This window comes from Solanum dulcamara, chromosome 1, assembly GCF_947179165.1.
Source record: "Solanum dulcamara chromosome 1, daSolDulc1.2, whole genome shotgun sequence".
Lineage (NCBI taxonomy): Eukaryota > Viridiplantae > Streptophyta > Magnoliopsida > Solanales > Solanaceae > Solanum > Solanum dulcamara.
This window is the reverse complement of record NC_077237.1, coordinates 3,807,368-3,820,875: the sequence shown is the minus strand read 5'-3', so window position 1 is coordinate 3,820,875 and position 13,508 is coordinate 3,807,368. Positions and strand designations below refer to the sequence as shown.

The window sequence follows — 13,508 nt, the reverse complement described above, 5'->3', positions numbered from 1 at the left end:
TCTCATCTTCTCAACGTGGTGTAATTGACAAATATGAAAAGACCAAGCAAGGAATCCAAAAAAAATTATACTTACTTTTCTTCATTAGAAACAAATTAAAACTTTAAACAATTACAAATTGTACTAGCTTATGTTTTCATATTTGGATTTCACATGGGGTTTTGTTTATTAAATTCAAAGGAATAAACCTAGTATCAGCTGCTAGTTATCAGACACAAAGATATGTATTGTCATATAATATGAAATAAAACTATGTAGTTGAAATATTAATTCAAGTAGGACACCATTATCAAATTATATTTCTTTCTTTTTTAGTTATCACAACTTTTCCTCAACATAAACATTGTATACACTAATTTTAGTAGAGATAGATATAACATTGTAGCATCAGATTCATTTGAATGTCATATTTTGCGTAGGAGTGTAAATTTATGTATATTTATTGAAATCGCAATATATCATATATTTGAATCTATAATTCGAAATATATAATGAATTTTAAAATATTAAAATCCTAAATAATGAATCCATAGAACTTCAATTCTCAATTCGCCTCTCAATAGAAGGATGTTTCTCTTGAACATAATTTTGACCATATGTAAAGGCAAAAAATAGTTATGGAAGTTTCTCTAATCTTACATGGCTTAGGTGTTTAATGATCCTATGTGATGAATATTCAGATTAGTCAAGTTAGTGGAGTGAGATGGGATGAATGAGATCTCTCATTCTTAAGTAAAGTCTCGTGTTCAAATTTTGCAAATGAAAAATTTCATAGTACATGGTGCACGTTTTCTCCTTTAATTAGTAAGTCATATGATATCTGATATCAACTGATTTGATTTATTCAAATATATGTCCCATAAGATATATTACAGGAAAACGCTTCCTCTCAGAGATTTTTTTTTCATTCCCATATCTTTAATTAAGAATAGATGGATCTCATTCCTCACACCACACCCCTATAATCTTCAATTGAGAATTTGATTAGTAAGAAAAAAAAATTAAAAAGGAATTTTAAATGAAGAATGGATTTCTTGTATGATCGAACTTCATATATGGAGATAACATAGCTTGTTGATTGTAAAATTCACGAATGAATCGTAATTAAGAAATCGATATAAAGTGATGTATTGTATTTATATCGATTTGAGCAGTCGAAATATTGACATTGGGAGAAAAATCGAAATTGTCTCCTAACATGCAGCACCATATTCTCAAACAATGCACAAATTGCTACAATATGCTAACACAATAGCCTATTGATGCATTTAGGGATTTTACAGTGTTTCAGAGAGAATCTAGCCACATTTTAGCCATATAGATCTATATATTTGGCATAATTGTCAAAAATTATAATAAAGTTTCCAATAAAAGTTTGCCAACTCATAGTGTACCAAGTCTTTGACATATAAATATTCTACTTTAGAATCAAATCAACTGCCAAATGACAACTTAAAAACACCAAGAATATTGTGGACATTTGGGGAAAATTAGTGGAGTGGTCCTTTAAAATTGAGGTTGCATAATTTTATGGCCTGTCATTAATGAAAATATTCCAAATGATCTATGTGAAGTTGGTTGATTAGGCTAAATTTTATTTTGGCCACCGTTTAAAATTTTGTCCCAATTTTTAAAAATGAATATTGTGCGAGTATAGCATTTGGGATAAACAAAATATTAGATGATCGTTTAACATTTATAGAATCTTATACAGATCGTAATCTAATCTTTTTTATAAAATTTTCAATTTACACAAAATATTCATCTTAACTGTTATTTAAAAGATACATAAGTTACAAGACATATAGAAAACATGTCATTTATTAAACAACTCCATAAAGCTATAACCGACGAAAATTTTTGTGATTTTTGTAGGATTATTTATTATTCAAATTATAAGCAGACATAGAAAATGATGATTAGTCCATAGGTTGATAGAAGCCACCTATTATTCTTTAAAAAAAATTATTGGATAATTGGTAACATGTTATTTTCTATGTGGATGGTTATGTCCCCATCTTTCATTAAAAACAAGCAACAAATTAAAAGTTCAGTAAATTAAAGTTGAAAGTGAAAGCCTTAATTTCTTTTCCAATAAAATCAAAAGGATGACTAATCTCTTGAACAATTTTAATTAATTAGGATAATCATTCCCCCCCTAATTGGGAAATTTTCCAGTCTCCTACATAATCCCAAATTTGGTTACCTGTTTTTGTTCCCATAGTTTTTTAATTAGATTGATTAGTTACTTAAATACAAGTTGGCTATTTTTCAAAAATAAAATAAAATTGTATACTTTTATCTAAATTTTGTTAGTGTTTCAACAATTGATGATATTATTGTTGTTGTTATTTTCATGGCAAGAACTTTATGCATTTACACTTTTTCGATTGGTAATTCCAACACTGATCAATATTTTTTAAGAAAGTTCATCGTACAATTAAAAAAATATTTTTGTTAAAATAACGATATTTTACTGTATAATTTTGAGAGAATCATAGTGCTGACAAAAAAATTGACGGTCATTTTGTGTTTATAATAAAAATCGCATGTAAACATGAGGTGCGTGTAAGTTTTGTTCAGATTATTTCTTCATTTTATGACAGATATGTTGAGAATATTTATTCATTAAATAAAAGAATAATAAACTACCATACCATAATTAAGTTGCACTATGCTAATTAAGGAAAATAAAATACTTCCAAATTTTTGGGATCTCAAGAGTTGACTTTGAATATTGGCGTGTGCACAATTTTTTCTTTTTTTTTTGCGGGGGGGGGGGGGGGGGAGGGGGGGTTTGCCTAATTTCATTTACCTAATTTGAATAATACCATAATTGATTTTTACTTTTTTTTCAAAAGAAAAATACAAAATTCCATAATTGTGGAACCCTTTATTCAAGTAAAAGATTTGAATTTCTATAAATTAAGTATCCATCCTTTCCGCAAGAACCTAATACAATTCACGATGTAATCATTTAGAGTTAAGAAATCTTTTTTACGGAGAAATTATCTCTCAAAAATTTTTATATTTCCTTTTATAGTATTAATTTTTTTATATGTAGATCTATTGATCAAATCATATTAAGTATTATATTTTTTTTAGTATACTTCTCTTTTGTTTCTAAGTTTATTGTTAGCAATTGCATGATGTTTAGTTACATTTCAAACCCAACTAGTGGTATTAGTTTTTTTTGTTGGGTTCAAAATAACAAGACGTCATACAAAATTGATTATTGCAAATCTAGCTTGAACAACGATAAATCAGACAACAAAGATAATTGTACTAAAACAAGCATAATAATTTAATATATATGATTTGGTCAATGGACTTATATAGGAGAAAATTAATAAGAAATCATAAAAATTATTGAGAGAATAATTCCCCCTAAATCAAACTCAGTAAGAAGGATCTTGAAGTTATTCAATTCCAACATTTTTCCTCCTAGAAAGGTTAGTCAAATATGAAAAATTCATGTTTTACTTTTTGTAAAAAAAAAAGAAGTAAAATTCAATTATGGTAAACACTTTGCACTTCTTAGGGAAGATAAAATTTATATATGATAAGAAAGTCAAGGTAAATCTAAAAAAAAAAATTGTGGAAATATTTTCTGAAACGATAATAAATAAAATGAAAAAGAAAAAATTAGAGGGGTATGATATTGTATAGTTTTCGTTTTCATGATTTGATCTGTTTCAAAAGAAACATAAAAAAAAAAAATTGGAAAAGTATAACCTGGAAATTATGTTTAACCAATTATTGCTAATGATATCTCTGTCATTACCTAAAAAAAAAAATTGAAAAAGGCAATGAGGGAAATCAATCATTAAAAGTCAGTGTCAAATACTCAGAAGAAAATTAAATTAATTGTAAAAACAGGAAGAAAGTTAACTTCATTTTAGTTTCTATTTTTATTCGTTAACGTACGGCATATATTAAGTCTTAAAATATATTCTTGAAAATTTGGAACTAATTATAAATTAGAATCTTTACATTGATTATTATAAAATTTTATCTTTATACTTCCTCTCTCATTGGTGCTTGATTTTACGTGGGAGATGTGCTCTTTCATTAGAGCAAACCAATAGTTCTAGCAGACAGAATCAGAATTTAAAATTTATGTTTTTTAAAGAAAATTTAAATTATTTAATTTTAAATTAATAATATATGTTTATATTACAAGTAATCTTTACTTGTTTTTCTTCTGACTCGAACCCTCAACTTGGTAGAGGCGCCCTATAATGAAGTTTTGTAGATATACTTGAAAAAAAATATGAAATTTATTCGTAAGAATCGAAGAAATTTATAAATAACGAAATTTGTATAAACATTTTCAAAAACTCAAATTAGAATGTAAATTCGCAACATGAGTTTAGAATTCAATATCTCCTTCATTTCAATTAATGTGCGCATTTTCCTGTTTAGTCTGAATTTTTAAAAAATACTCAATTTTATATTATTAGAAATAACTTAATTTAATAAAAAAAAAATTATCGTTAATGAAACTATTTATAGCTATACAAATATTCATAACTTATTTAGATCGATCACAACTTTTTTAAAATAATTTAAATTTTGTATTTAATCAAATAATGTCAAGTAAATTAACCCTAGCGCTACCTACATATATAAATCGAGGTATTGCCGGCATGCACTATCATTGTCCAGATTAAAAGAGTACATGCAATATAACATAAAACTAAATAATGTTCTTACAAGAATTTGAAAAGACATAAATGGAAAAAAGTGAAGCCAAAAAGCAAATTAGAGGACTATATACTTTGCATTTTCCAGTGCATAATAATGATTTTATTTATCTAAGTATTGTTTAAAAAAGTATATAAGCAATTGAGTGAAGAAAGTGGAGCATATATACATATGGTATTTATGAACCTAAACAATTCAAGATATTCATACTAAAAGGTGATTAATAATTAAAGCGGGTGATTTATTAACTATAATTTGTTATCTCTCCTTTTAATTAAATGGAGGTCGAGACCATCATTAATTAAAATAAAGCTTATGAGAAGTGAGCTGTAATTCTTACTTGGTAATAAAATTACTTTATTTACCAAAAAAAAAAACTTATGAGAAGCACCTAAGCTAATTAAGATGTTAGATGGAGCAAAACGCGATAGCAAATTCAAAATTTAAATTGTATTAATTCGGAATTCTAATGGTGCGACCTCAATCGCAAATAATTAGGTTTTGATTATACATATAGTGAATTTCTTATCAATAAGTCAAAATGAATTCATATCTTAAAATTATTATCACTAAATAGCAAATTTTCACGTAGTTTTTAAATATATAAATTTTATTTTAAAAAAATTGAAGATTTCATGCTCAGATTCACAGTTAAATTTAAATTTATTTAATTTTTGAAATTTGAATTATACCACATAAATTAGTATAGAAGTAATAATATTTTACCCTTAAAGAGTTATTGTTTTCTAATATTACAAGCACCTCAATTATAGGTGACATTAAGATTATTCAAATATGAAGAAAAAAATAGTTAAAACCCCCCTCCTAACTACTCCCTCTATTTCATATTAATTGAATTTTTAGAACTTTTTTCATCATTCAAAATTGTTGAATTATTCAAAGTTCAAGAGAAATGTTTGAAACATTTTCATGTTTACCCTTTGCATTAATGGAATTTTATAATTTTCTAGCAGTTAAAGTACAATACTTACAAAGTTATACTCCAATAAAGGACTCTTTATATTTATAATTTCACATTTAATCCTTTTTATGAGGTTGATTAAATAAAAAATTAATAAAAAAAAATATAGTTCAAATTTCGTCCTTAAATGATATCTTAGAAATTCAACTAATATAGAATAAAGAAAATATTATTTTAAGAAATGTATAAACAAAAATCATGATAAATAATTTGAGATGAAAGAATTATCAATCATTCAAAAGAGAACAATTTCCAACAAAAATGTTCTTATCCAATTGATCACAAACAAAAATGTATGGAACAAGGAATATATAATATGTATAGGAAGCTAGTTACCTATATATTATTACCTATACTTGTTAATTTCAGTGTCTCAGTAAAAGTCACAAGGCTAGATTGGGTTTTACCTAACTCCTAGGCACATTGTTTATCAAAAAAGTCATAGATGCTTACAAGTAAACCCCACCCCCCACCCCCACACACACACAAAGTCACAAATGTGTAACTAACCACGATTGTGGTGTAATGATAAATATTTTTTCATACTTAATTAAAGATTTCAAATTTGAATCCTCTTAAATATGAAGTCGTCTTTATTAGGAAGCACTTTACTCTTCAATATAGGACTTTTCTGCGTAAATATGAATTTAATCAAGCTTTAATGCGGATATGAATACCGAGCATCGAATATAAAATGAAAGAAAGAAAAGGTCACAAGTGTGTAATGTGCAGATGTTCACAGTTGATGGGCATGTGAGTTTCTGCAGGAAAAAAATGAGTAAGAAAAAAACTATTTTCTTTTATGGTGTAGTACACTTTGGACTATGTCCAACACACACATGCAAAGCCTATCTGTTTTTTTTTTTTGGGGGTTGTCTTTCATCGTCAATATTTGTGTTGGAGTGCTCACTAATTTGAAGTCGTATCTTAAAAATGGGGAAAATATTTGTTATTTGATATAAAATCGAATGAATTTGATTGGTGTAATGAAATTTCGTTGAAGAGAAATGCATCATGTATAGATTAAGGATGAGATTTATAAACTTTTTATAAGACTTGGATAATTCTCTTTCTTTTGAGTTGGTTTTTGAGGTATAACTTAGGTTTAGATCTAATTTGACATTATCAGAGTTAAGTCCATCCAATTAGGTAGTCGAATCAACTGAAGGGTTGAAAATAGAAATTCTCAATCCATAAATGTGTCGATCTTGAACGGATTGAGGGGTGGGAAATACCTTCAATCCATAAATGTGCTCATACTATATAGTATAATTTTATTTTATTAAATTATTTAATCAAAATAGATAAGCAAAATTAAATATAATATAATATTACATTTAAGTTTTTAAAATTGTGTTTTAGACATACATTTTACTTGAAAAGGACTAAAGACTTATGCGTGAAAGTCCCAAAAATTGATCTGACCTATTTTTAGAAAGTTGAAAATATTTGAAGATCAAATTTTCATGAGAAAATAAATATTTAAAAATAAAATTTTAAAAATCATTTTTAAAATCTCTCGAAAATAGCCGTCTTACCTTGATAGTAGTCAGGCCTCCATACACTTTATCCTCTCCAGACCTCACTGTGAGATTTCACTGGGTTGTTGTTGTTGTATAATTTAACGTAGAAAAGTGTGTAGCAAGTACTTAGATTGTGGTGCTAACTTATCCTCAAATGTTATGATGGGTAAATAATTTTTAATCTTCAATTAGAGATTTTGAGTTGAGTTATTAGAATAATATCATTACTAATATGAAATACGTTATTATTAAAGTGAAATTTTTGACTTAATTTAAATTTATCGGATTTCAAAATAGTATCAAAAGGAAATGAAAAAAAAAAGTGCTAACTTTAATTAAACACATAAAAAGTTACCAATGAAATGATGTGAAAAACGCATATTTTATAAAAATCAATCATGTGACACTTCTTTCCATATTGCCCTTTTTTTAATAGTAATATTTTGTCTTTTCCTTTTGTTGTTCTTTTTTGAAATATAAAAAATAGTAAGTCTTGGGAAAAAGAATTCTTTGGGCAACTTTGGCATAACAAATTCAACAATTTTCTTTTGAGAAAGAGAAATGTCTCCAAACATTTCAATAGTATTTAGAAAAAGAATATGTCAAACTCTTTTTCTTACCGTCAAGTGATTAAACGTCTCTTTTTTTATATTCAAGTATTTGAACATCTGAAAAAAGAAGCATAATTTAAGATAAATGAATAAATTTCTAATAGCAAATTCCTTAACTCGATAAATGAAGAAAGAGCCCTCCAACACAAAGCATAAAATAAGGAGGGAAAAAACTTACTCGCATCAATAATTTTGATAGTTTATTATAATTAAGTAATAAATTGAGTTGTTTAATTTGAACAACTTAATGAATTTAGTCGTACATGTTATTATTATTATATTTTTAATCCAATATATTATTATTTTCAAGATTTATCATATGTGGATATTATATTAAAGAAGTACACCTAAAACCAAAGAGAAAACATTATTAAAAAAATTGTCTTTTTCAATGAAAGACACAAAACAGAAGGTTATATAAATGTTCACACACCACAAGCATAGTGGCAGGTCAGATCTGAAAAAAAAGAGGCTTTCATCTAGCCAGGTTTTATTTGGCCAAATAAATAAATTGCTAAATTAAATATTTAATAAAACGTCAAGAATTTAATAGGATGGATGAGATCATTTTGATGTTAAATCGAAGATTTTGGATTTGAAATCTGGAAATAAGAAAAAATTATGATAGCTTCGTCTTTCCATAAAATAAATTTTATACGATGCGAATTTAAATTAGATGGACGAATGAATTTCAAATATAAGAAGATTAAAGAAAAGGAGAGAGGGGGGGCGGGGATAGATTCTTTTCGGATTTAAGTTATGTGCATTGTTAGTAGTCTCGTTTGCTTGTTTTTTCAAGAAACTTCTTTACAATACTAAAAAACGTAAAATTAGCTACGAAATTTATTAATAATTCCTATCTAGTTCATCGCTAAATTGCTTTTTGCTAATTTAATTTTCTTATAATATGTAGTTAAATAGGATCAGCATGGATATTGCTTAGTTATAAAATTTTGTCTGTCACTAATTTTTCGTGAGATTTGTAGTCTTTTGTGGAGAGACGCATTGATCCTTTAAGAGATGATTAATCTCTTTAATATGACTTGAACAATTTTCAACTCGTGAGCTAAATTTTATAGTTGAACTAAACTCAAAATTTATTTATTTCACATTTTAAAAATAAAACAAGTTAGAAGTTTAACAAGTGCACAAAACAAAAACAACTTAATAGTATGTATCAAAATTTCTTATTCTGAGGTGTATATAATTTAAAGTATAATTTAAATGTAATTTTGAAGCATTGAAAAATTTAATATGTTCACCTAATCTTGTAAGGTAGCGTGTCGATTTGGTTTTTGGTTCAAATCTTTGAAAAACATTTATTGCAAATTCTTGTAGGACATATATTATGTACAACCTCAAAATATACAATAAATATTGAATAAAACTATAGCATTTGGTCAAGATTTATAATCAGAATTTGAATAATTACACAATAACATATTGTGTCAATTAGTTTCTCTATAGAATTTATTGATTTAATCCATCAACACAACATGTAATGATCACCGTAACTTAATACTAAACTAAATTTCTTGACGACTTGATAGGATTTTGTTCTCTATTCTCATAAAATAATTATTTTTTCATAAAATTTAAATAATGGCGCCGAAAAGTTTTATTTGTTATAAAGAATTCTCCTTGAAATTTTGAAAACTAAAGAAGAAATTAGTCAAAGTGACAAGAAGAAGAAAAAAAATACTCGACCTTCCCCAAATTGTTTGAACTTTTCTGTTTATCAATGAAGAAATTTAGATTAATTTGGTTAACTTTTAAAATTAACTTAATATAAATTATTTATCTATTGAGAATAAAAATTTAAAATATATTCTAACAATTGTGTGGCTTTTAAAGCTTCTAAAATGAGAACTAAAAGTTTTCAAATTATGTTGTCATTTTCTTTTTAAAAGATTAATAAGAAAATAATGTTTTACATAAATTAGAACAGAAAGTAAAAAGTTATAATTTTTCATAATTTAAAACTATTTTATTTAATTCTTACATAACTTTTTCTATAAAAACATAAAGTGTGAAAGCATAATTATTAATGAAATGAGTACCATTTTCATTTTCCCTTTCATGCATGGAAAAAGATATTAATTCATTCAAATATAGAATGCATGGTTATTTATACTTTTAGCCACTTTTATTTGCCATTACAAGGAAGCTTTTTTTCACCCCATCATCATTTTCTTGAATTCTTCTCCACCCTTTTTTTTTTACTTAGTTTCCTTCTTCCTCACCCCTACCACCCCACTTGAACCACCACCACCACCCCCTTCATCAAACTTGGGCAAAATCCAAAACCTTAAGCTTTGATATTCTTTTACCCCATTAAGGCCATTTTTACAATTTCCTTTATTCTGAAGTGATCAAGAAAGATAATTAAGAGTCTTTAAAGTTCCAATCTTCAGGGCAGTACCATTGAAGTGTAGGAGCTTGTTCATCTGAGAAAAGAGTACTGCAAGATTCTTCACCATTGAAGAAATTATGCTCCTCCATCTTCACATATTGTGTTGGTGGTGGTGGCGGCGGTTGATAATTATAACAATTAGCTTTCTGGGCATCTCCAAGAATTGATTTTGGACTTGTTTCTGTGAATTTGAAACAGAAATTCAATGAATTTGAAGATGAACAACCAACCCCACCATCATTAGAAATCAAGAAAGCACCAGATGAAGAAATTGCAGCAGCATTTGGACTGTTATCTTCATTCAAGATTGCACTTGAGTTGTCACTATCTGAGGAACCATCTTTGTTAAAATCAGCAAAAATGGTGGATGCAATAGTGGCATTCATCTCTACATCATCATCTTGATCTTCTTCTTCTTCTTCAAGAAGATCATTTGGCTTGTTTTGTTCATTCATTTTGTCATCATTTTCAGACTCCATAGCTTCCTCTTTCACTGCAACAACAGCTCCTCTGCTTTCTCCATTCTCACCACCACACACCTTTGATTTCAGCTCACGAATCTAAAGAAAGACACAAACAATATCAGCACAGAACCTCCTAAAGATTCAAACTTTAAACAACTAACATATTAAGCGTAATCCCATAAGCAGAGTTTTGGGCAGAGGTTGTTTTCAATGGAAAAGACTGAAACTTTTGAACTTTATTACAAATATCTAATACTTTTATGTCATGGATTTAAGTTGTATACAAAGTGTAAAGGTTCCTTACACTAATCATAGTCTAATCTCTGACTGTAGATCAGTTTACAGCTTAATACAGGTTTATTTGTATCAAGGGGCTGATGTAGAGGGTCAAATATCTCTCTGACACAATTTACTAAGCAAGTAAATTATATAAGTTATAGTAGAATCTCGAACTAGTACCCATAAAGTTCAAATTTTAGAGCCTCCTCAAATCTGCAGTCTATCATAAGTCACTTGATAGAATCTCGAACTAGAACCCATAAAGTTAAAATTTAGGACCCTCCTTAGATATGTAGGAGTATCATAGGTCACTTGATTGTGTAAATCAAATGAGTTATGATAGAATCTCGAATTAGACACGTAAAGTTTTAATGTTGGACCCTCCTTTAATCCATAGTCGTATCATAGGTCACTTGATTGTGTAAATCAAATGAGTTAAGATAGAATCTCGAACTAAAATAACAACAACAAGCCCAATATAATCCCACACAATACTGTTTCTGCTGAACTTACCCCTATCTTTACCCTACATAGGCTGTTTTTGTTAGAATCTCGTACTAGAACACATTAAGTTTAAATTTTGGACCCTCCTCTAATCTATAGTCGTATCATAGGTCACCTAACATAAACTTACAGTAACAACACAAGCCTTCATTAGAATCTCTTATAAGTATTAGTACCTCTTTGATGAGAGCTTCATTGTCATGTTTGAGAGATTCATAGTTGTGTTTGAGTGAATCAAAATTGGCTTTAAGAACATTGTAATCTCTTTCAAGTTGCTTTGTTTTCCAACGAGCACGTCTGTTTTGGAACCAAACAGCTACTTGTCTAGGCTGCAACCCAAGTTCTTGAGCCAATTTCACTTTCCTTTCTGGTTCAAGTTTGTTCTCAACTTCAAAATTCTTCTCCAAAGCTTTCACTTGTTCAACACTTAGTCTCCTTTTCTTCTGGCCAGATTCTTCCACACATCCTTCTTCATCTAAGCCTAATTCTAACATAGACTGAAAGTCCCTTGTTGAATACACATGGCTGTTCCCATGGTTCTGGTCATCTAAAAAGATATCAAAAAACAAGAATATGAGAAAAGACACAGAAAAATTTATCTTCAAATGTCTGTTTAGTTCAAAATCCAACCTTTAAATATTTTCAAGTTCTCAAAAACAAGTTCATACTAAGATATATAAACAAGAATAATAGCATATGACCATAGATTTTGAAAATGAAATTTGATTAATAATATTTCAAGTGAGCTAGTTTTTGGGGCTTTTGGGACTTCCACAACTTTTAAAACTTGAATTTTCAAGTTTAAACTTCAAAATTTACTACCAAACATGAATGAAATAAAGAGAGCACATAATTGCCTTGAAGAAAGCTAAAAATGGAAAGAAAAGAACAAACAATGGTATAAAGAGTCGAGCACAAAAACTTCCTAAAACAGGAAAAAAGACAACTCTTGATTCAATTAAAAAATTCAATTTTCAATATTCCCCATTAGTTTCTTTATAGCTAAAACTGCGGATTGGACATAGAAAAAGGTTAAAAACAAGAAAACATGAAATGGGGATGGTTTTTTTTAAATTTATTTTTTTATTTTTTATGGATCTATGGGATGTAAGCAAATATAAGTAAGAAAAAGTTCAAAACTTTAATCATATAGTTAGTTCACTTAACATATTAACAAGTACCTGTAGTACTTGGACACAAGGACATCAAGGCACCCAAAGAATCAGAGCTACCAAGTCTTTTCATAATTTTGATTTATGATCCAAATTCCAAACTATAACAAAGTTCAATATTTGTTTCCTCTTTTTTGGGGGGGAGGGATCAAAGTTCACTTTCTTGAATTCTTAAAGCTTATATTTACTGAGAAACAGAGCTGCAAAAAGGAGATTAATTTACTGTTCTTGTCCTTTTTTTTTGTTCTCTCACTTATAAGAAGAAGACATGAAAACGGATACTTTCACTACTAAAACCAACCAAAATGGCAAAGTTTTGAGTGAAAGATTTGATTTTGCCCAATCCCTTTTCTTCTCTAGTAACCAAACCTTCATTTTTCTCCTTTTTAAATATTTCCTCCACCTCACAATAACCCATCAAGAATGGGAATGCAAAAATCAAGAAAATCTAGAAAATGGAAGAAATTAAAACCAAAAAAAAGAGGGTAAGTTTGCCACTCTTTTTCCTATTTACATCATTAACTCAAAAATCAAATCTTGAAAAACCCGATTAAAAGTTTTTTTTTGGTTTTTGGTTTTTTTTGGAGGAGAAGGATGGAGAAGAAGAGAATTTTGGGAGAGTTATAAAAATTGAGATGAGAAAAAACCAGCTGGCCCTTTGCTTAACACTTTCTCTCTCTTTAAATAAAACCAAAGTTGAGTCAGATGTAGGGTTAGAATCTGACTGGGGTTAGGTGCACTTTGCAAATTTCTTGGGGGTAAATGAAATGAACTTTAAATTCAAACCAAATTCAACCTAAATGCAATGCTTACTGGTTTAAGGGGATATTCTTTTGGATTTAGCTTATATTTA

At 28.1% G+C, this 13,508-nt stretch overlaps 1 protein-coding gene across 2 annotated transcripts; it reads right to left on the bottom strand.

Moving 5' to 3' along the window:
- Positions 1–9,923: 9,923 nt before the first annotated feature.
- Positions 9,924–13,288, bottom strand: LOC129898269 (homeobox-leucine zipper protein ATHB-6-like). Of its 2 annotated transcripts, XM_055973095.1 has the most exons (4): positions 12,665–13,288; positions 11,660–12,030; positions 10,496–10,796; positions 9,924–10,417 (listed from the first exon to the last, which is right to left on the bottom strand). In XM_055973095.1, the coding sequence occupies exons 1-4, from the start codon at positions 12,726–12,728 to the stop codon at positions 10,209–10,211; spliced, it is 945 nt and encodes a 314-aa protein (XP_055829070.1). In that variant the 5' UTR covers positions 12,729–13,288; the 3' UTR covers positions 9,924–10,208. The 2 variants fall into 2 exon arrangements, with proteins under 2 accessions (XP_055829070.1, XP_055829069.1); XM_055973094.1 differs by having other exon boundaries at positions 9,924–10,796; positions 12,665–13,287.
- Positions 13,289–13,508: the final 220 nt, after the last annotated feature.